The sequence below is a fragment of the Eleutherodactylus coqui genome, chromosome 4 (assembly GCF_035609145.1).
Source record: "Eleutherodactylus coqui strain aEleCoq1 chromosome 4, aEleCoq1.hap1, whole genome shotgun sequence".
Taxonomy (NCBI): domain Eukaryota; kingdom Metazoa; phylum Chordata; class Amphibia; order Anura; family Eleutherodactylidae; genus Eleutherodactylus; species Eleutherodactylus coqui.
Genome location: NC_089840.1, coordinates 208,743,277 through 208,768,063, shown reverse-complemented (window position 1 = coordinate 208,768,063; position 24,787 = coordinate 208,743,277). Strand labels below are relative to the sequence as shown.

Sequence of the window (24,787 nt, the reverse complement as noted above, 5' to 3'; positions counted from 1 at the left end):
TCGTCTCCATGGTTCCGTCTAAATTCGCTGGCAGCTTGCTTTTTTAGACGCGCTTGCGCAGTCCGGTCTTCTCCATTCAGCACGAGCCGCTTCAGCGCGCTCCCGAGCAGTGACACACAGCGGGGAGCACACTGAAGCGGCTCGTGCTGAATGGAGAAGACCGGACTGCGCAAGCGCGTCTAAAAAAGCAAGCTGCCAGCGAATTTAGACGGAACCATGGAGACGAGGACGCTAGCAACGGAGCAGGTAAGTGGAATAACTTAGAACAATGTACATTACAAAGTGCATTAATATGGCCATACGGAAGTGTATACCCCCACTTGGTTTCGCGAGACCACCCCTTTAATTGAATATGCTGGCGGGGTTTTTTCTTGATTTTTTTTTTTTTTCTCTCCTTTTGTGGGCACAAAAAAAAAATAGAATATGCTCTCTACTTGCACACCGAGGGGGTTCATGAAATGAAGACCTTTGGTGTGCAAATACACAAAGATATAGGGGTGTTCAAACGTGAAGATAGTACGCAATGGGATGTGCAGTAAAATTCTGCCTATTTGTAGCCCATATTTGGTCCTTTTTTTTTGTCTTCTGCTGACATTAATATCGAGCTATTGTAAATGTATCTCCCCCCCCCCCCCCCCCCCCCCAATTGCTGGTGTTTTTCAGAGCTGTGTGTTTGAAAGTGCAGCAAGCACTTACTGGTGTCCATGTTATGTGAAAATACACCATTTATAGAAAGCAATTAAAAATATAGATGCAAATAAAGTTACTAACAGCACTATGTAGTAGCCAGTCCAGGCGAGGCAGGATCCATGCACAACCACTGTAGAATTCTGAACCACAATTCTAGATCAATAGCAGAAATAAAGATTCGGTGGCAGCAGAGTTTTGGTGCAAAATAAAATCATTCCAATTCTTTATTTCTCCCATGTTTTAAAAGTGGTGATCAGCCTGAAAAGGTCCTAATGAGCTTGATAAAGGGCCTCCTCAGGCCAAAACGTCACTTTTAAAACATGGGAGAAATAAAGAATTAGAAGGATTTTATTTTACACCAAAACTCTGCTGCCACCGAATCTTTAAAGTACAGATGCAAACGTATGTCAGCAATATTGCGTTTTTGCATGCACTGGTAATAAAAATTTTTTCCTATGGTCATTTTATTCTGTATTCACTTAGTAAAAAAATAAAACCAATGACTGCAAGTACAGATCAATTTAGAGGTGTTGCAATACACTTGTGAAACTGACCTTATGGGGTGGTAGAATAGCAGATCACTACAAGTTCTGGGCTTATGAAGCTAAAACGTGGTGCATGCAGAAGTCTGGTGCTGTATGCGTTGAATGTAAACTTATTTATGTATTTATTTTTTTAGAAAGGAAAAGGCCGCGGGATGAAACGTATTCTATTTCAGATGTGATGTCAAAAGAAGTAAGCTTTTTTTTTTTTTTTTTTTTTTTTCTATATTCAGCTTTCATGCTGTAAAAGTGATTGGTGTAAAAAAAAAAAAGAAAAATGCACTTCTCGTGGTGACACTAACTATGGTCTGGTCTCTTATATTTAGGATATCATATCAGCATCCAAAAAGTGCAAGCAAGAGTCTGAGGTATGTATCCATACAAGACAGCATATTTTCTAAGATTCCATTGTATTCATCAGTTTTATTTACTAGTGTGTCTCATCCCATGCAGGATGATGCTGCTTCTTGCAAATTAACTAGTGAAGAAATAGAGAAAAATGGAGATTCCAACTCTGTTATTAAAGATCGACTGTCCCAAGCTGTAAGACAGAGTGCTAAACATCTTCTTGATCCTGTGAGGAAAGTGGATGGTCAACCAATTCCTTACCAGCAGCCAAAGCAGTTCACTGGTGGTGTGATGCGGTGGTACCAAGTAGAAGGCATGGAGTGGCTCAGGGTAACTACAGTTTGGTGTTTTAGGACTTTCTGTCCTTTTTGGCCTTTAAACATAGGAGTTATTCATGTAATGGGTATTCAATGTACGTAGACTACAAAATAATAGTAATAAAGAATAGACAAGGCAGAGTAAAAAATAAATGTAGTCAGGTCCCTTTTTCCTAAAGGTACACACTGTTAAATACTCTACAGCAGGGTTTCTCAACTTCAGTCCTTGAACATCTGAGGTGGTCCCTGATGTACAAAAATACATCTTAACTGTGAATGCTGGTATTGCTGCTCAACTTGGTATTTGACAGATTAGGCAGTGATTGCAAGTTTAGGCCACCTCCCCCCAACTCAGTGGGTGGAACAATTGTATTACAACTACCCTGTAAGGTAATGGTGACAATCTCAAACAGCCATACTACATTGTTTGCATAACTGTTTTACCACTAGTTTCCATACAGGACATGGTTGTGCAGTGCTCATTACCATAAGTGATCACTTTTCACTAGAGATGAGCAAGCACCCAAATGCTCGGGTCCGCGTTATTCGAGTCAAGTTTTTCGTAAAATTCGAGAGCTCTACTCGAGTACCGAACCCCATTGACTACAATGGGAGACTCGAGCATTTTTGTATGTGGGACGCTGGGTCCCGAGCTTTTTTTCCCCCTGGGTTTGTCTCGCTCTTGCTCTCTTGCCAGCGCGCACCAGGGAGGGGCCAAAACAGGCACTTCACAGCGGGAAGGAACCAAAAACTGGCGCGTGGTCAAACACTGCTTGATGCTCATTCGAGTAGCAAGGACTATCGAGTACGCTAATACTCGAACGAGCATCAAGTTCGGCAGAGTATGTTCTCTCAACTCTACTTTTCACCCTTCATGGAGGAGTAGCTATATTGCTGTGTTACACAGTATCCACATGGCCCACAGTAGTACCCTCCATACCACAATTGCAGGATCACGCTATATAGATCAGGATCAGTCTGTGGAGCATCAGACTGGCCTCATCTTTTCTTACGAAGGTGTCATTTTACAGTATGTCACTACACCATTTCATATGGCTAGAAGGATAATTGCATATCAGTCCAAATCTAACATGGTTATACTAGGTTCTCAAATATCAGTCACCTGGTATCTTCACAATCACAGTTATGACTAGTACTTGCAGAGCCCCGCACAGAAACGTCACTCACCGGCCGCCGGCTCCGCTCTGCACATGCGCTGGCACGTGAAAGTCGGGGCCGCGGGAGCAGGTGAGTGTTGCGCTGCTCTCTGCAGACGCTCTGGTTGTTTGTTTTTTTTTTGTTTTTTTTGTTCATGCAGTTTCTGCAGGACTAGAAATCGTTGGCTTGTTTACTTGTCGGTCTGTTTTAAGCCCTTTAAGCTGGGTTCACACAGGGCGGATTCCCGTCGGAAATCTTGCGGTTTGGCCGCAGCAAAAACCGCGAGATTTCCGCCAAGAGAACCGCCGCAGCTTTGAAGCTGCCCGGCCGCTCGCTCTTTCGCTGCGGCCGGCGCTCCCAAAGAGGAGAGCGCGGCCGCAGCGGAATGAAAAAAAGAATGGACATGCTGCATATTCTGAAGCTGCGGCAACCGCAGCCGCGGTTTCAGCCGGACTTACCGCAGCGGATTGCCCATCCCGTGTGGACGAGATTTCTGAGAAATCTCGTCCACATGGCTGGCTAATCCCGAGATTAGCGGCTGCGGGCGGATTTGGTGCGGCGAAATTCCGCGCGGCAAATCCGCCCTGTGTGAACCCAGCCTTAATGTTTCACATGGGAAATGTATGATTCTGCGATGAATCTGCCTGTCTAAACAGGCTGTACGACCGAGCTGATCATGTCACTAGTTCGCTTGTGCAAATCAGAATCGTGCAGTGTAAAAGGAGCGCAACTGTCTTGGCTTGGTGGCAGGAGCTATACCCAAGGTCTTGCTGTGTCCCCCAGTGAACACAAATGGTTTTTGTTTGGTTTTTTTGAAAGTGGGGAGGAGAAATCAAAAATGGAGGAAGGATGGTAAAGCATTTCATATGGGCCAATGCCTTTCATCAAGGTGGGGTTCCTCTCTCTGACCCAGAACAGAAAATGTCTTCTGTTCTGGTGGACTCCATTTAATTTCTGGGGATACTGGCAGGAATGTGACCCATGGTGTTCAGCTGAAATCGCTTGCATGTTGAAAGTTATGCTATTAATACAATGGTTTTTTTTCTAGATGTATTGTCCAGCTAATGGATGGAGGTGTTTAGTATGCTGACTTCTCTCCTCTTCCCCACATGTGGCTTCCATATGCTCTAATATAATCCATCAGTGTTTATGATCGTAAAAAGAGAATTTTGATATTTCATTTGATAAATACATAATATAATCTTTATCTTCTGCACAGATGCTGTGGGAAAATGGTATCAATGGCATATTGGCTGATGAAATGGGTCTAGGAAAGACTGTCCAGTGTATTGCTACCATAGCAATGATGATTGAAAGAGGTGTACCTGGGCCTTTCTTCGTTTGTGGCCCTTTATCAACTCTACCTAACTGGATGTCGGAATTTAAACGCTTTTGTCCCAAGGTAAAAAAAGAAACAAGCTTTTTACTATTTTTTTTTTTATTTTTTAAACTCGTTTTATTGAAAATTAAGTAGCCTAAGGAACATAGTCATAGACAGGTGCAGCACATAAATTTTACATAACCTTGTATAGTTAGATTGGTAGGGAGGTTCAGTCCCCCTGATACAGCAAAAATAACGATTTAATGCTTTAAAATCAGATAAGCAGACCAAATCCCAGAGGCCACAGGTCCCGCTCCAGAACATGTATCCACTAGCGAGCACGTCTGAGCTCCAGAATGGATGAAGTCATTAATTGTGGTGAATATAACGTGAGAGGGGAGTCACCACAGACCCCACACTCTATCAAATTTCCCAGGACACTTGCGTCCCTTGTAGACTATATAGTTATATGGCACCACCGAATTGACAAGCTTCCTCCACATTGAGAGTGAGGGGTTCTTACGATCCATCCACCGCAGTGCAATTGTTTTTCTGGCAAGGAACAAAGATTCCTGCAGAAAAATAACTTTTTACTATTTTGATTTGTGTAGTAAGCAGAGTAGGTTCATTTCCCCATTCATGCTTCTGTATTAACAATAACATCTAAGACTACTTTCACACAGCTGTGTGCGTGTGTGCGTGCGTGCCCTCCAATAGGTGGCGCTGCGGAGGTATTGTTCCATCTTCCTTATTTGCATATTACCCAGAGGAGCATAAATCGCCTTATGTCTCCTCACTCACATTCTAGATGCTTTCCCTAAGGAGAGAAGATAGCGTTCCTTACCCACGTCACAGGCCTCTCGCTAGTCAAGCCAGAAACCTACTGCACACTGATAAGGGGCAAACGCCCCAAGACAGCTGTCTGTGTATGGATTCTGACTTGGCTTTCAATTCCCAGTCATTGTTACAAGGCTTGTATAAAGTCTAACACTGATTTGCAGGAATGCTGCCTTCCAATAGGTGGCGCTGCAGAGGTATTCTATCTCCTTTACAGCAAAAATCTCAAGTGGTACTTGCATTTCCTTTCTCCCTTATTGACTTACAGCTAACATGTGGCAAATGCTTTCACACTTCCAGCTGATTTGAAGGGGTACCATAACTTTGAGGACCTGCAAACTTTAGTGTTTAATCCCACTTTTGGTACTCCAGGTTTTTCTCACTCCTCCCAAAATATACTGCTGAGCAAATTTTGTATCAAGCCAATTTTAACCCACTTAAGTGTCTGAGAGGGGGGAATATAGATGGTGGGCTCCATAGGGAAAAGGAATGGTGAAAGGTTTACAGTACTGTGAGGTATGTTGGTGCAAATACATTTTGGGGTTTAGAAATTTTTTGTTTTTAACGGTATTGTATGTGAATAGAAACAAGACCTCCAAAAGTGCTCGTGTTAATCTTTTGCAGATTCCTGTACTCCTGTATCATGGAACTGCAGCGTTACGCCATGAGCTGGTAAAGAAAATAGGCAAACGTGAAGGAACACTGCAAATTCATCCTGTTGTAATAACTTCATTTGAGATTGCAATGAGAGATCGTCAACTTTTGCAGGTACTTTAAACTAGTATATTATAAAAAAAACATTTTGCTCAAGAAGCCAAATATTCTAATTTGGTCCTTGATTTACAGCATAAGTCCTGGAAGTATATGATTTTGGATGAAGGGCATAGGATCAAAAACATGAACTGTCGCCTCATTAGGGAATTGAAGCAGTTTAGGTCTGACAACAAGCTACTTCTCACCGGAACACCACTGCAAAATAATTTGGCAGAACTGTGGTCTCTGCTGAACTTCCTGTTACCAGATGTTTTTGATGATCTCAAAAGGTAAACCCTTAAATTGTTTATAATAAAGAAAAAAGCCTAAAGTGATTATACACAGAGCAGCAGTAAAACTAAGGGCTTGTTTGCATGGGCATTGCGTAGATCTCACAACGTTATACCGCTCTGAGAGCCGGCTATTGCCGCATATGGCAGCAATGGTGCACTGTGCATGGCAACATCTCATGCATGCTTTAGAGAAAAAAAACAAAACCCTGCTGTGTTTTTATAGTGGTATTGCATATATGAACAGCAAATTCATACACTCCCCATAGAGAACAATAGGTCTGTTCATGCATGTTATGCAGTAAAATAGAGCACGCAATGTATATACGCTAATGTGACTGGATCACTCAAAATCCATGTGCTTTTATTGATACCATTCATCGCGGGTAAAATCGTAGCGTGTAAATGAGCCCTAAGGCTTCCAATTTTATTTTAGTGTAGAATCTGAAGTTACAAAGCTAGTAATGATCCATGTCACAACATGGTATAACTTTAAACCTTGTGCTCTGTTTAGGCACACCTGAGGAATACTAAAAATGATTATAGGTAGGCCAAATGTGATGGAGAGATGCTTATGGTTGTGTTTAGGTATCCACTTGGGTTTCTTACTCTATTACACTAAAACTAATAATTTGTGCCCTAGTTTTGAGTCCTGGTTTGATATTACTGGCCTAACGCAGAATGCTGAAGACCTTGTGGCCAACGAAAGAGAACAGAATATTTTACATATGTTGCACCAGGTAAAGACTACAAACTTTTGGAGAATATTGCATTTTAAAACTGTAGAGGTTTTTCATGTGAAATATGGACATCTAATCAATGGCAAAAATTTTTAAATGGTTTTTCTCTCCACTTCTATTGCATTGATCACAAGCTTGTATTTCTGTTTCTTAATAGATTCTCACCCCTTTTCTGTTGAGAAGACTGAAAAGTGATGTAGCATTAGAGGTCCCTCCAAAGAGGGAGGTTGTCGTTTATGCACCACTCACAAAAAAACAAGAGACTTTCTACACAGCCATAGTAAACCGGACCATTGAGAAAATGCTGGGACAGGATAAGGTATTAAATGTTCTTGGTCTATGTACTACTGGTAACACCAGTAGTGCTTGCTGCACTTTCAAAACACAGCCCTAAAAAACTACACGAATGGAAAAAAATAGTAGTAGTAGTACACCATTCTTAGTCCTCTACCACCTTGAAACAATGACAATTTTCAGTCCTGATTATTTCTGATACACTTGTATAGCTATTACATGCTGCTTGCATCTGCCAATTTTGTTGTATAAAGGTATAGAGTTCAATGAATAACAGTTGGAAATGAGCGCTCTGGTGGTAGCGTCAGGCAACCAGCTTTTTGCCCTCTAAATCAATGTCTCTGCAAAGTATTTAAGGCCCTGCATTAAAGATCTCAAATCACTATACAAATTGACAGAATTTTGGGCATGTTTAGAATACAAAAATTTCAAAAACTGGTATTTAGTAAAGCAAGTACTTCTAAGATGGTACATGTTTCAGTTCTGACACAAAACTATATTTAGTCCTCAGAAAACATAGTCATTAATTCCAAAGGAAGAACGAAAAGGAGAAGCCGTAAAGTAATTAATTACAATGAACAGGATACTACGGATGAAATTGAAAAACTTATTAATGCCATGCTGCAACAACCACAACAAGTAGAAAAAGAAAGGTACGCTCCTGTCAAAGCTTGCACAGATGCTGTAACTGTGGACCAGTCTACCACACCTTAAATTGATGCCTAATGTCCTTTATCCACAGACTTGAAAGTGATGTGGTCATGCCAGTGGATGCAGAGGTAAACCTCAAAATGAAGAACGTTATGATGCTGCTCCGAAAGTGCTGTAACCATCCTTATTTGATTGAATATCCCCTTGATCCAGTGACTCAAGAGTTTAAGGTAAGCTTTTTTTATTTTTTTTTAAAGCTAGGATAAACAACACAAAGGGTTCATTTATAAACGGTGTACATAATGATGCTGCCCGTTAAACACCACAATGTCACTCTGTATACAGTATTCTCCCCCTCCTTGCCCAGAAAAGGCTAAGATTTTAGTGGGTGCAATGTCCATTAATCACTACTCAGATTTCACTTTAGGTTCAGAAATCTTTCATTGTTCTGCTAGTTGCTTTGAGTATCTGTAGCTTTAGTCCAGCAAAAAAGCATAAATTTACATAACAGATGACATATTTGTACATGCTTTTAAAGCAATATTTTATTACATACTGTGTTTATGTTGCGCTCCTTTGGGCTTTTTGTTCCCCCTCTTTTTGCTGTTTTTGGTTCTTGGATCACTGTGTTTAGTGAGTAAGATTAAATGAACAGGTGGAATGTGTACATAAAATAACATGAATGCTATTGAACTGCCTCAAGTGTATGAACAGTTTGCGTCTTTTTTTTTTTCTCAGACCAAAAATTTTCATAGTATAGCTTAAATGTATAATTTGGAGTTCTTCTGACAGTGTTTTTGTATTGGTTTTTGTACCCTAGATAGATGAAGAACTGATAAACAGTTCAGGGAAGTTTTTAGTCCTAGATCGTATGCTGCCAGAGATGAAGAAAAGAGGGCACAAGGTAAGAAGAAAAATACGCCTTATATTGGTTTCACGCATAGTATTTTAAGGACGAACTGTGCTTTTGCTCATGTCTGATCTGCACGCCAGGGAAAAATGGCCTCCGCAGGTATTGGCACGCACGCACACTATTTCACTGTAGTGACAAAATATGATACATCTTTCAGTATTCTTTGGATGTGCTTCTAAACCACATTTTTGAACAGCTGATTAGATGTAATTAATACGAGCTTTCGTGTCTTTTCTACATTTTTAGATATTGATCTTTTCCCAGATGACAATGATGTTGGATATATTAATAGACTACTGCTACTACAGAAAGTATAAGTTTTGCAGGTTGGATGGATCAATGTCCTATACAGAAAGAGAAGAAAATGTAAGATTTTATTTCCTATTGGTGGTTGCCATGCAAACTATTAATTGTCCACAGAGGTGTTGTCCACACTGGTCTAAATGAAGCTTAATTGTAAAAAAAAAAAATATATATATATATAAAATCATTGTCATTCACTGCAATTACCTTAGTTAAAGTTGCAGCTTTAGTAGACGTTAACTTGACAGGTGATTATCATTTCATCTTATGAACACTTGCTGTCCTTGCTCGTAATGTCCTAACACACTTTACTGTATAATTGCTACCCATTAAAGACTCATTGAGTCCAAACATTGTGTGGGTTTTTTGGGGGGGTTCCTGCTGGCATCCTATTCGTTTTCTGGGCTAAAGGGAACCCTGTCATCAATTTTTGCTACAGTATAGTAAGCCCAGTGCTATAATTGTGTGTGTATGTATATATGTATGTATATATATTACACATATTCTTGAGAAATCTTTGTTTATAAAGTTCCTGCGCTGTATGTAAATCGCACTGACCGGTCTGGTGGGCTGGCCAGATCTACGATACGTCTTCATCCACGTTGCGTCTCCAAATCTCGCTGAAGTTCTTGAAGACTGTTCAGTTATGACCTATTAATGGCCTATAGCAGGTTGGCAGGGGTCCTTCATTAAGGACCACTGCATATCAGCTGTTCACATAGTTGGTACACTTGGGCATGAAGCTGACTTGTGGTGGAAGCAGATGGTTCCATTCCAACTGCAGTGGCCCGACTTGATATCACTTGGGAACTTTTCCTGTAATATCAAGCCAAGCAGCTGATCAGGGGGAATCCTGACTGGTGGACCCCTAGCTATCTGCTGTTGCTGGCTTACCCTGAGGATAAGCCATCAATCGCTCATAGCTGGACAACCTCTTGAAGCTTTCATCAACATTAAAACTTAGACTCCAACACCCGTAGATAGACATACCCATATACTCCAGTGTAAAGCATGCTGACTTGATCAGAACAGAGAACTGATTTAAATTCCTTTTTTGTGACTTGTAATATAAACATTTAGCATGAACTGACTTTTTTTTTTCTTTCTTAAATTGAAAAACCGCCACCTCCCTACTTCCAATTTAAGTTGGGATTGTAAGCTGTTAGAGCTGTGAGATCAATGCCTTTACTAGGCATACATAGAATGTCCATCACCTTGTGTGTCTCACTGATATCTTAAGGTACCTGAACATGCTTTTATGAAAGTAGAGAGTGCCACTAGTTCTGCAATACTCACACCATGAATGTGTTTGCTGACGGCAGACCTACTTCTTGAAATTGGAGAGGCCCCGAGACACGGTGTACATTAGATTTGTTTTTTGATTCCTATACACATTAGTTGTGGCTTATGTATTAGTGTCACTGTAGTTAAAATGGTGGCTTTCTGAGCTACATGAGTAATTGTCAGCTTATTAATGAGCATTTTTTATTTTCTTGTTTTACAGATGAGAGAATTTAATACAGACCCTAATGTTTTCATTTTCCTGGTTAGCACACGTGCAGGAGGCCTGGGAATCAATTTGACAGCAGCAGATACAGTTATAATTTATGACAGTGATTGGGTAAATATCAAAATGTCTTATAAAGGCGCAACCTCTGTGTATACTGCAGTGTACTGGAAATGGAGATTTCATGCTGTTTGTTTGGCCATATGATTTTTAGTTTTTGGATTCTGCCCTTCCGAATACAAATGATCATTTCTGAGCAGGTGGCCTTTCACATTTTAAGGTGTTATACCATATGGACAAGCAACTTGTAGATGTGGCCCTGCCAGCAATCACCTGGTCTTTTGTGTCTTATTACCACTGGCTAGCTCTCTGGTCTAACTAATGGTCCTTTTTACATGAAACGATTCTTGTATGAAAGAGTGATGTCGCTGCTAACTTGTTTGTACTCGGGCAGCCTGCTTAGACAGGTAGATGCAATGTTGGCTCGTTCAAACAAGAATCGTCCAGTCCCTTGTTTAGCAAATGCGAAGGACCAAACCATTGCTGTTTAAATTGAGCGAAAAGTGAACGATTCTCATTCAGCGATTGCATTTAGACCTAACAATTCTTCCTTTACACTCGTTTGAATGATACTTTAATCCAACCGCAGCTTTATGGACTCCCAGGAGCAAGATACATCTGATAGTCAAGTGTTTGTACATTTTAGACTCCTCATCCCAGTCCAAACTCATTTAGTGTAAACCCCTATGATCACTTCCTGACCTATACTGTTTACACTTTACACTAGAGAAGGATTAATCGTCCATTTACACAGAAATATTAACGTTCAGAATAGTTCAGATTCCTGTGGGCATATGAATGATCATCCCATGTAAATGCATGCAGCAATCTGAATGAGAATTGTTCAGTTTCTGCATGCACAAAACTGAACGAGCTATTCAGTGTAAACAGCAGTTCACTTTTTAAAAAAACTGTCTTCTTACAATGAATTGAAGCTGGTAGAGGAAGAACACTCCCCGGCTGCTCTACCTCCATGCCGGCAATGTTGTGAGCGATGCCGGCAATACTCGCTACTGTGTAACAGTACAGGAGCTAGCTTAGTTTGCCCTACAGCTGCTTCAGTGTAGAAGTGTAAGCTTCTGACTGGGGAAGAGGGTACGCTGTTAAAGCTCACAGCCCAAGACATTTAGACAGTAAGGGAGTCGACTCTTGTGATACACATGATGGAACTACGGACCTTTCTCCCGTCACTTCAACACTTAGCTAGCCAGCTAACTGGTCTTCCCATTCAGATCCAGTCCAACACGACTGTCATGTACATGATCTGGATTATGGTTTTCTCCAGCAGGTTTCGGGGTATTTTGTAGCTTCCAAATTGTATAGTGTGCACACATCATCGACCAGATCAGACACAAGCTATCAGTCTCATATCCAAAATGGCTCTCTGGGCAGAAACACCCAGACAGCCCCTTTTATTGTAAAGCATAACACCTGCCCTTTAATGGGCGTACAACAGATTACATCAGTAACATATAGGATTCTCATTTGTCGGATCATATAGAATCTCCCGCCTCTCTGCCCACCCTTCCTCAAGTCTTGATGTAGCTCGGACTTTGTCCTAGCTGAAGGAATTTCTGTGTGCATGACAAGCCATTGTTTAAACAGTGTCTGTGTGGGGGGTGGGAGAGGGCTAGGAAAACACTCAGTATGTAATACTATGACCTTTAACTCTTATGCAGCAGAGTTCCACATTAGCCTGAAGTCATTACAATAGCAGAATACATTTGGTTTATACAAATCAATAGACCTTTTACACTGACTAATCATCATGTCTATCACATACATAAATGGTCAAGGTGCGGGCCCTGTGGCAATGTGTTGATGGCAGAGGCAGCGAGAATCCTGACATGGGCTGAAGATTGCCTCCCAGCTCTTTCGGTGTGGACAACTGGATACCATATTTTCTATGCAGGAAGACCGTACACCCAGGAGAATGGGAGTTACATTCCCAAGTTACCAAACACTTTGTCAAAAATTGAAGTCACCTGGACATTGATCTCATGATGTCCAGAATCAACCACAAACTCCTGAACTTTGTGTGCAGGTTTTAGGATCCCCAGGCTCAAACAGTGGATACTCTCGTAATTCCCTGGACTGACTTCCAGTTTCTGCGGGTCTTCCATTAATTTCCTCTCATCTCTCACCTTCTCAAGAACAAGATAAAAGGCCTCCTGGTGATTCTCACTGCTCCAGTCTGGTCTCAAAGCGCATGGTACTTGGATCTCCTCAACCTGCTCGTCGACACTCCGTGGTGCCTTTCCTTGGAGAACGTATTCTCTTAAAAGAACCCCTCTCCCAGTTTGTCCTCATTTTGGCGATTTGAAGCTACAGTCCTGAGAGCTTGTGGAGCCAGTCATTCAGACCATGTTGAAGATTAGGAAACACTCCTCAGTTTGCTGAAAGGTCAGGTGTCAGAAGCCAGGGGCTGTTGAAACAATGGATGGTTCAAAGTCAGCTCTCCGTACTTTTTACAATGAGTTTGGAGTGGGATGAGGATAGTTCTCCGCAAACTGGTTTCGGCTCAAGACTTGAGAAAATACCTCTCCCAGAGGTTTTCCTTCAGACAATCAGACACCCTGATCCCGGATGGTCTGAGAAGCAGCCCTGCGGCTTCCAGTAGCAAAGGCCTATAGTAAGGGCATGGAACCTCCCTTCGGATTACTGCTCATTTGCCAGTAGGTGCTGCTTGGGTGGCTCACAGTGGTGCATTCGCCCTTCCCGTGTAAGGCTGCTATTTGGGCTTCTCCAAATTCTATTGGGTGCACACTTCTACATCTGTGGATGCTTCTCTCGGTTGAAGAGTTTTGCAAACCGCCATTAACTGACCGTATGGATACTGTGTACCTTTCTTCACCCCTAGAGACTGCTCTGGAATGTCCCATGGTCTAAGCTGAGGGCCCTAAAAGTGGTTCCACCCTTGGCCTATTAAAAAAAAAAAAAAAAAAACTCACTGAGGCTCCTTGTGTATAGCTTGTTTACCACTAGTCATGTCTCCACGATGCAATCTAAGAATTCGCCTAGTTAAGTTTTAAAGAGGGCGCATTATGAATGAGAATGCAAGAAGCTGGATGGTTGTATCAACAAACTCCCCAGACTAGATTGTTAGATGTTGGGACCGATAGATGCATGAGGTCACACAAGGTGACCGGGCTTAGGATGCCCTCGACAGCCCACCAGTAGAGGACTGTCTGGTCTGACGAGCACAAGCAGCTCCAGCTGTTTTGCTTTCTGCTATCTAGAGAAGGGTAGTGCCATCGTTACACCCCTGTGTCTGTCAGAAGCATATCCAGGCGCTTGGCTAAAAGACATTTGGTCTCGCCGCTCCCATTATGTGTACTGCCTTTCACATCCACCATCGCCTGTGTTTGTCATTGGACTGGGTTGTTGTGACCGACGAAACTGGACTACTAAAGAGTAGATCCAGGTTGTTTTCAGCGGCGAATTGAGGTTTAGTTTTGGCACGGATTCGGCCGTGTTTGTCTGGAGACCTCCGGGGTGAGTGCCACAACCCTGTCTTTGCTGTGGAGCAGCACACTACCCCCTGCTGGTCTAATTGTCTGTGGGGCCACCGTATACAACAGTTGGTCACCTCTAGTAGTGGTCTGAGGGACAATGACAGGTCAGCTATATGTTCAGGACATCCTGCAGCCACATGTGTTCCTATCATGGCAGCTTCCAAGAAGCCTTTACCAGCAGGATAATGCTCAGCCGCACACACAAGGGGGCCACAAATGCCTTCAACATTGTCACTCCTGTTGCTTCCCTAGTCACCAGATTTATCGCCAGTAGAAATGTATGGGGCCACCTGGGGACGCAAAGTTCACCTACAAGTTTGCACAATCTAGAGGCTCAGTTACAGCAAATGTGGAGAGATATGCTAAAGGATACCATATGAAACCTGTATACTTTCATGCCCGCTTGTATTGCATCTTGCATCCAAGCTAGACGTGATACAGCAGGGTACTGGAGCCCCCATGCCCACCTGTATCACTTCTTGTATTCAAGCTAGAGCCTCCTTGCCCACCCATTTCACATCTTGTACCCAACAGGGTGCTAGAGCCTCCGTGCCCGCTTGTATCACTTCTTGTATCCAAGCTAGAGGTGGTACAACGGGGTACTAGAGCCTCCCTTCAAGTGTTCAGTTTTCCCACCTATATGGCAAAATATGACTGATTTTATTTGAAGCATACATATGCAACTCCTTTTGAAAGGTTTTTATTTTTGGGTGTTTTTTCCACCTAATAGGCCCAATTTCCATGGGCGGATCTGAATTGCGGGGCACCCGTGTGATCGATCCGCAGTTCAAGCTGCCCATAGGAAAACATGGACATCCACACCTGAATTAAAGCATGTGAATTTGACTTGCGGATCTTTGGATGCTGAAATCAAATATAATAAGCTTTATTTGTATAGCGCCAACTTATTCCGCAGCGCTTATCAGCATGCTCCATTTCAGTGCGGTTCCTGATCGGACTGCTTTCATCAAGGTCAATGGAAGCTGTCCGATCTGCAGACTGTGGGAAAACAGGAGTTTGGGGGGAAAAAAAGCTACTGCGCATGTGCTCCAGCCAATGCATCCGCAGTAAAGAAAAAAGACCTGGAAAGATACACACGGTCCTCAGGCAGGATCGGCTCTTGCATATGGAATCCGACCCACCTGTGGACATGTCCACTAGAAAAATACAATCCGCGCCGAATCTGCCATGGATTTGCTTTTAATGTGTTTTTTTCTTTTTTTTTTGCATGCAGATATCCGCACACATTGATATCAATGCGATAGCAATGTTGCCGATCCGCGGCAAAATAGAACATGCCGCGTTTTTTCTTCCGCACGTGAAAAGCGCAATTCTTTTAAAATGCCATCCGTGGGTGCAAAAATCTATTTAATGGACCGCTGATGGCCAATGGTTCCCTATGGGCGGAATCCGCAATTCCATTTAGCTAGTGGACATGAGGCCGTAGTGGTGTGTATGTTTTACTGTGAACATTTAGTGATACTTGCAAAAAATGCTTTTACTATAGTCTGATCATGTATAAATTCATTTTAATTTTGCATTCAATTTTCCAATCTTTTTAGAATCCACAGGCAGATCTGCAGGCTCAGGACAGATGTCACCGCATTGGTCAGACAAGGCCAGTTGTCGTCTACCGTTTAGTGACTGCTAATACCATTGATCAAAAAATTGTAGAAAGAGCTGCTGCTAAAAGGAAACTAGAAAAACTGGTGATTCACAGAAGTATGTATCTACTGTGTAAATGTAACTTGTTTCATAAATGCACAACGTTCTGTATACTAAAGTGAGGAGGTTTTTTTGTTTGTTTTATGGTAGTTGATTGGTACAAGCTGGCTATGTTCTATATGGCTACAGTGTCAGGTAGACTTGCTACACTCTAACCATTTAGTAACCGACTAAATTGGTTTTTCTCTAAATGTATGAAGTGGAGAGCAACTCTTTATAACTATTGTAGAAAGCAACTACAGTATGGCTCATTAGAAAAGACTAACTGTTTAACCCCTTAATGACATGACCTATTTTGGCGTTGAGGACCAAGCGATTTTTGGTATTTTTCCATCTCCATTTTTCAAAAGCCATAACTTTATTTTTCCGTGGACGTGGCCGTATGAGGGCTTGTTTTTTGCGTGGCGATCTGTAGTTTTTATCGGTGCCACTTTTGGGTACATAGACAATATCGTAAAATTTTTATTTATTTATTTATTTTTATGATAATGGAGAGAAAACGCATCAATTCTGCCATAGATTTCTTTTTCTTTTTTTACAGCGTTAATCATGCAGCATAAATGACACATTAATTTTTTTTTCTGCGGGTCGGTACGGTAACAACGATACCAAAATAGTTTTTTGGTTTTTTTAGGTTTTTACACTTTTTTGCAATAAAACTCCTTTTTTTGGAGATCTTTTTTTTTCTCTATAGCTGCATTCAAAGTCCTGTAACTTTTTTTAATTTTTCTATGTACGGAGCTCTATAAGGGCCTATTTTTTGCGAGACGAGCTGTAGTTTTTTTTGGTACCATTATACGGCTTTTTTGATCACTTTTATTGCATTTTTTGTGAGGCAAAATGCTAAAAATTAGCATTTTGCCTCTTTTTTTTTTTTTTTTTTAAAGCTTTTTTTACGCTTTGTCGTACAAAATAAAAAGCATGTTCAACTTTTTGTACACGTCGTTACGGACGCGTCAATACCCAATATGTGGGGTTTTAATTTTTTTCCCACTTTTTTTAATGCAAATATTAGAAAACATTAAAAAAGGGGTTTTTTTACACTTTTTCTTTTACATTTTTCTTTTTTTTTTTTTTTTTACACTATTTGAGTCCCTCTGAGGGACTTGCAGCACTGTGCCTATGATCGCTGTCATAAGGCATGGCAGAGCTACTGCTCTGCCATGCCTTATCACTTGTACAGCGATTATAGGCACAGGCAATACAGGACGCCAGTGTCTGGTGCCATGGTGACAGGCCGGGCTCACGCGATGACATCGCGAGAGCCGGCCGGAGACACAGAGGGAGCGCGATCCCAGGGAAGGGGTTAACAGCGGGGCGCCGGCTGTGACTGACAGCTGGCTCCCGCTGCGGGATAGCGTGGGATCTTATGTGATCTCACGCTATCCCCAGGACGTACCGGTACGTCCTGTTGCGGGAAGTACCAGGCTCCCAGGACGTACCGGTACGTCCTGGAGCGGGAAGGGGTTAAAGGCTCTCATGAATTTCGTGTGCGTCCTTAATTTACACACCTGTCTAAGTTCATACATCAGAAATGGTATAGATTTTCCACAGTGGAAAAACTGCACCAAAGTCTGTGTAATTTCTGTGTCAAAATCTGCAGCAGACGTCACCCCTTCTATTGAAAGGGTGAAACTTATTGTGGATCTCTACCAAAATCTAAAATGGTGCAGATTTACCTACTTGTGAACTTCTCCTAAGGCTGCTTTGACGCCTCAATCAGGCACTCGTCCAGACCTCTCATCCGAGGGTTCCGTATGACATGCTAAAAATGGCTTGCAGCTTTGGTACCTGTTTCACAAATGAGTCTGAAGCCTTCCAGAGTTCTGTCTAAATGCCATTTTCAGCATGTCAGAAGTAACCCTCAAATAGGAATCCTGGATTCGTGTCCAAACGTGGTATCTGTGTAGCCTTACATGCAGATTTGCCTCATATTTAGTTTGGGATTTCCTAAGAATTTCATCCCCCTGAATTGAAGTGGTGAAATCCACTGTGAAAATGCACAGTGTAACATGGCATGCTGAGGCTTTACATCCCCACTGCAGGTTTCTTCCACACAGTGTGGATGAGTTTCTTGAAATCTCTTCCGCGCATAAATCCACAGTAGAAATTCTGCAGCGTATACGCAAATGGGACATATGCGAAAAGCGTTTGCGTGTTTAAGATGCGCTGTTGTGTGCCACTGAATGTATTTATAAGTTCATCGTTTTTATGAAAACATCCAATTGTTTGTACAAAGATCTAAATTACAGATATTCAACATATGCCCCAATGTTTTCACATGTATCGAGCGCACGGCAAAAAAGGGACACAACTGTCCTACCATATACTGTTTTTGATACAACTTTGTGGTTTGTGGGGGGGGGGGGGGGGGGGGGGGGCAGCTTCACCTGACAGAAGCAAATGTAAACTTTGTTCTAGCACAGTTTATATGTAGCAAGTTTGATTCTGGTACTGGAGACCTGCACTGTTATACACACGTCTGTGGACATAAGCCCTGAAGCACTCATGGGGGTCATGGACTTCTGTCTTGAGTCCTTGCTGCCCGTGGTTTGGGCAACATGAATCTGACTGAATCCCTTTTAGCGCTCGGACCCCCTATTGGTGAGTCAGGTTGACGTGTCTAGGATAATGAACTTTAAGTACAGCCCAGCTCTTCATCAGGCCTAAATAGCTGTGAAAGCTTGTGCTGTTACCTTTTACCGGGTAATCCTATAATTAACTTTTTGTAGAAGATTCTGTTTCTCTTACTGAGAGCAAGAACAGCATATTTTTTTTCTACTGGTCAACAAGTTACCAAACATTTTATTTTATGAAACTTTTTATTTCTAAAGCATTCATGTTTTAGATCTTGGATCCTTTGTATTCATGTCAGGGTTTTTTTTTCTTAGATAAATTTAAAGGTGGACAAACTGGGATTAATCAGTCTAAAAACTGTCTGGACCCCAAGGAGTTGCTTGAATTACTTCAGTCCCGGGATCATGAAAGGTAGGCATTTACAGGCTCTACGTTGCCTGATAACTTTTCAACGACCTTTTAAAGGGATTTCTTTTAAATTTAAGAGTAACACTATGGACTTCCATCACTACAAGAAGCCTCATATAGAGCTCCTGAGTCACAATATGTATGCATGTATACTATAGAAATTGTAAGTAGTCCCCTTGTTAAAAGGCACATGCCATGTAGTCCTGTTCCAGATGTAAATTAAGCATGCCAATCACCACACACCCACCTAGGAGTAACTAATGCCTTACTAGCATGCAAGAAAATCCCTTTATGGTGCGTTCACACGTTACTGATTTGCTGCAGTATGTAACAAAATCCATAGCAAATCAGTAATGGAACTTCAGCGCTGCAAAATTCTTGCTTTACAGAATTTAAATTGATCTGTGCACTGCTATTTCAGAAGTCTGAGCTTCTGACAATGATGTATCAGTTTTCTGATGGATGCCATGGAGTTTGTCAAAGTTTGTTTGAGAGCAACAGAAGTCTATGTGCAGCACTATTATTGCAGTGAAATACTGGGTGGGTCATTTGACCCTCCTGATGGAGGCCCCTAACTTATGTGTACACAAAGCCTTAAAACTGATGGCCAATATGAAAGGAGAAAAGTAGCAAAGATTCTCCCTGAAGTTACTAACCTACTGCATGTTTTGGTCCTTGAACCACAAATATAATTTGTGGGTTTTTTTGTTTTTTTTAAAATTATATATTCAGAGAAGTAAAAGGATCAAATGGAAAAGTCATTAGTGACAAAGACCTGAAGCTACTGCTTGACAGAAGTGATCTCATTGGTAAGTTGTTTTTTCTGACTTCTTCAAACAAGTACAAATTAGAATTCATTCTAAAGGCTGATTTTAGACATAACGAATTTTGCTCAAAAATCGCTCAAAGCAATCTTTTGAGTGATAATCGTTGTCTTACTGCACTAACATCGTGCAGTTTTCGTTAAGCCATCGCTCATCTTTCAGCATGCTGAAAGATCAGTTATCAGGAATTCACAGCGGGATATAGCTGATACTATTGTTTCAGCTGTATCCTGCTCCCTGAAGACAAGCAGAGTATGAAGAACACAGCTCTCCATACCCAGCTCGGCGCAGAAAACAGCTGGGTGCAGAAGACAAGTGGGGCCACCTTGCTTGTCTTCTGCATCCTCCGCTCAGATGTATAACAGCTAGGTGCTCCGAGCGGGAAACTGCTGGATAAACTGCCCCGCTTGTCCTCTGCATCCTCCACTGGGAGCGCAAGGTGATCTCAACGTTTGAGCCATCACCTTGCACTGTAAAAACAAAAAGATCAAAAGATTTTTTTTGAGTGATAATCGTTGTCTAAACCAGGCTTAACCCTTTCCAATTCAATGTCGGGGCAGGCCCGACACTGCAGTGCAGGAGTGTATCTGCACCCGATCGTCAGACACATCGGGTGCAGATACACTCCTGCACTGATCCTCATCGAGGACCCCCGAGGAGAAGGCAGAAAGGGTTTTTAACCCTTTCTGCCTTCTCCTTTACACATTATATAGCGCTCAATTAGTGCTATGTAATGCATAGAGATTCCGGGCGGCAACCATGTGACCGCCGGTGTTACCTGACCCCCGGCAGTCACATGAACACCAAGCCGGGAGCCTGCACTGTGGGAGGACCTGCTTACCTGACTGGCGTCTTGCGCATTCTCCTTCTGTCTCCCGACCCGGCGATCATGTGACCGCCAGGTGCCACATGATCGACGAGTCGGGAGGCAGAAGGAGAATGCGGAATACGCCGGACAGGTAAGCAGGTCCCTCCCTGCACCCTCCTGAACTCTGTCAGTTCAGGAGGGGGCAGGGAAAATGTATTTTTTTCTCACCCATTCTCCCCAGCTCTAATTTATTTGGAGCTGGGGAGAATGGGTGAGAAAAAATAAATGGATTGGAAAGGGTTAATGGGTTAAGTGTATGCATGTTCCATGGAGCATATAATAATAATCTTTATTTGTATAGCGCCAACTTATTCTGCAGCGCTTATAGAAAATGATTTCTATAATTTTTTCTTGTCTTGTATGCACCAAGGAGATAACTGAATAACTGCTGAATGCACTAGCTCAATTAACACCTTTCAAAATTTGGATTTTTGGCTGTTTTTAGATCGGGCTCACACGTTTAGTGATGTGGGTACCCGTGGCCCATTCGCAATGTTAATTGTGTATTGGCTGAGGGTTGAATGGCCTCTAACTTCAATAGAGGCTGTCCACGTAGAGTCTTAAAGGGGTTGTCCCGCGAAAGCAAGTGAGGTTAAACACTTCTGTATGGCCATATAAATGCACTTTGTAATATACATCGTGCATTAAATATTGGCCATACAGAAGTTATACACTTACCCCCTCCGGTGTTGGCGTCTCCATGGTGCCGACCGAAGCCTCCTTCTGCCTCGATTAGACGCGCTTGCGCAGTCTGCCTCTTGGAGGGACCGCTCCGGCGTGCTCGCGCCGCACAGCTGGTATGCGCAGAAGACCTGTGCGGCCCGAGCATTCCAGAGTGGCCCCTTCAAGAGGCAGACTGCGCAAGCGCGTCTAATCGATGCAGAAGAAGACTTCGGTCGGCGCCATGGAGACGGGGATGCCCACACCGGGGGGGGGGGGGGGGGGCTGGGGGGGAGATAGAGAGAGATTAAGTATATAACTTCTGTATGTAATATACATCGTGCATTAAATATTGGCCAAAGTGCATTTATATGGCCATACAGAAGTGTTTAACCTCACTTGCTTTCGCGGGACAACCCCTTTAAATAAAAATGCACAAAATAAAGCATGCTGCCACTTTTTAATTTTCCCCTCTGCTCGTGGAATACGCAGTTTGTATCCGCAAGTTTCAGCAAAAAAACAAATTTACATGCCTTTTGCATGGCTTTTTGCTACAGAAACTCCGCACGGACTCCGGTCACGGATCCTGCAATTGGAATTCGCGCGTGTGAAACTAGCCTTAGATAATGTGCTATTGATAAACACCCTGGTATTATAAATTGATTTGTGATTTCTCTCCAGCACAAATGAAGAAAAATAATCTACCATCTAAAGGAAAGAATGGCGCATTTTCAGTTGTTGAAGACTCAGAAGAAATTGAAGTGTGATTTTTATCTTTTGATCTTTAGTTTGTTTGTTTTTTTTTGTATATTTGAATAATGGGTTAATAAAAAAAACTTCAAAGTATAGTTACTTAGGAAACAATGTAGAGTATAGTTACTTAGGAAATGATGTAAAGAGTCTAATGTGCAAATGCGCAATTTTTTTTTTTTTTAAATGTCAATAAAAGTGTGTTTTACACAAATCAAATCTTCCTATGGAAGTATTTTAAGCGTTTTCTGCTTTTGTTATTTTGAATATTAGTAATAAAACCTTAACTAACATGGCTTTGTGTGTTTTATCTGACAATGTATGAACACATTCTGTTTACTAAAGTATGTTTTAGAAGGGGTGTGTTTTTAACTTAAGGCCCCCTCACACGGCAGTCGTGGATTTCCACTGCGGAATACCCACATATTGTATGAAATATATTTGCGGATTCACTGCAGATCTCGCACCCATACAGATGAATGGAGAGTGCGTGAGTGCAGAATCCACACTAAAATGGAGCATGCTACGTTTTATTTATGCATTCGCAGAATCTGCAAATCAAATTCGCAGGTATGCACGGAGCTGTGGAAGCTCATTCTTTTCTATGGCAGCCTGAGACAGCATATTGTGAGTGTGGATTCATCAAATCCACCCATGTGCAGGAGCCCTAATATAAAGTTAAACACCTGCAAATTTACTAACTTCTGCAGCTAGGAGCATTTGAATGCACCTCCTTAGTGCAACGTATTTGCGCACTGAACAAGGCTCTTGTTGCGAGCATTTCAGCTGATCTTGCTGCAGTATTTCTGCCCTCCACTGAAATGCGCACGGAAGTGTGTACAAACCCATTGAAATCAATGGTACTATTCTGTATATTACACGTGAAAATATGTACATGTGAAACTGGCCTCAATTTAATGACCATTGGATTGACTGACTGGGCATTTAAGATGTATTGATTCTCTGTTACAAATAAGAAAACTATGCACTGTCTCTGGGACCTTCAATGACTTGCCTGTCCTGTACACTACACAATGAAATCAACAGGTGATGCATTCCGAGGACTGCGAAAAGTTAAAGCCTGCCACATTGTGCGGCAAAAGGCTTGTGTATAAGCCGGTCAGGTTTGGCGTATGCCAGATAAGAGCTAAACAGAAGTGAAAGCGAGAAATCCAAAACTGCATATGACCTAAACACAACAAACTTTGTCCAAAAAGTCATGTGAAAGCTGTAGCTTAACATCACAAAGTTAACATGTATATGATAAATAACACTTGCTGGTCTTTTATTATAACTTGTAATCTGCATTTTTCACCATTTTCTCCTGTGTGTGTATCTGATTTTCAGTACTCTCAGATCTTGGAGTCCCATTATGCCGTTCAGTTTACAATGCAGATTCTGCTTACTAACTGTCTGTAACACACGCTTGTGTAGGACAGTGTACATTAGTACTGAGTGGTATATCTTCCCAACCCAAGTAAGGGTACTATTACACCAGATGATTGCATGCACTTAAGCACTTAAGTGTCATGTGGTGAATGGCCTGCACAAGTTCTAGTAGATTTACAGCTACACATTGAAACATGCTTCAGCAACTGCAGAGTTTTAATTAAACTTTGGGGCACGCAGAATACTTTTTACCTGTACAGAGCGGGGAGAATAGACGTAGTCTGGAGCCATTGACCATGTTTTTCAGTGATAAGTTTTTATTAAGGGCACGTGCTACTTTCAGAGGTTTTATAGGAATCTGTCTGTTAGTTAATGCTGCTAATTATCTTCTGTCCACTAGGGGTCAAATGAAGCTTAAGCCATTTCTGCTATCTCTGCACTTCTGAATTTATTACTTTTAAAGGCTTGTTCACCCGAGCGTATTTCCCCCGTGTATTGTGTGCAGTTTTTGCAGGCATAATGTGCAGTAACTAAAACCCATCCCTTTCACTGGGTTTGTTTTAACATGAGTGTTCTTTCACACAGTTCTTGATCATGTAAAAAGATGGCATGTATTATGCACCATAGAAGCTCACTGAAATCAATGACCTTGCATAAGTACGCAGGAAACCTGCATATTTGTTGCATGGCTCCACACAATGTAATATAAATCAGTAAGTTGTGTATAGTTTTGTCTTTTGTAGCTTAGTTTTTGGGTTTTTTTCTCTTTGGTTTGAGCTTTAGGCCGCTTTCACACACTGTACAAAATCTCACTACACAACACATGTATGTGAAGCCCATGGGTTCTTTCAGGCTACAAAACATCGCTCATGTAAATGAACCCATTGGAAACCATGGGCTTCACAAACTTGTTTTGTAGCGATGATTTTGTAGCCCATGTGAAAGGGGCCTTATGTGCATATTTTTGAATCTCAAATTCCTTCAGGTTACTGTTAATTAAAAGGAGCACTATTCTCCATGCTCTGATGTAGCAATGCTGTCCAGGCAGGACTGTTGCAGCTGAAGCAAGATGGTGAGCAACTGCAGCAGTCACATGTTCCAGGGATTATCAGTGGGTGATCGGGTCAGGAAAATAGATTAAAAACACTTTTTAGTGCAACACTCGAGAATGAAGGAAAAAGCCCCCTTGAGATAAACCAGCTGTGCAAACATTGAATAGACCACCTTCATGACTAAAGCAAAATAAATCTAAATCAATTGTTGCGTGTGATGCAGGTTCAAATAGATAGTCAAACTAGAAAGGGAGAGACAGGTCTAGCAAACCCAGCCACAGCCTCCACCCTAGCA

General features: G+C 41.9%; 1 protein-coding gene across 1 annotated transcript; it reads left to right on the top strand.

Annotated features, from left to right (window-relative positions):
- The first annotated feature begins 1,372 nt into the window (after positions 1-1,372).
- LOC136625981 (lymphoid-specific helicase-like) lies at positions 1,373-22,344 on the top strand. Its single transcript, XM_066600638.1, has 17 exons — positions 1,373-1,425; positions 1,559-1,600; positions 1,686-1,910; positions 4,275-4,457; positions 5,838-5,981; positions 6,060-6,256; positions 6,900-6,996; positions 7,154-7,315; positions 7,795-7,943; positions 8,033-8,171; positions 8,762-8,845; positions 9,101-9,220; positions 10,662-10,778; positions 15,802-15,961; positions 18,856-18,952; positions 19,682-19,758; positions 21,983-22,344. Exons 1-17 carry the CDS (start codon positions 1,414-1,416, stop codon positions 22,066-22,068), a joined length of 2,091 nt encoding a protein of 696 aa, XP_066456735.1. The 5' UTR covers positions 1,373-1,413; the 3' UTR covers positions 22,069-22,344.
- Positions 22,345-24,787: the final 2,443 nt, after the last annotated feature.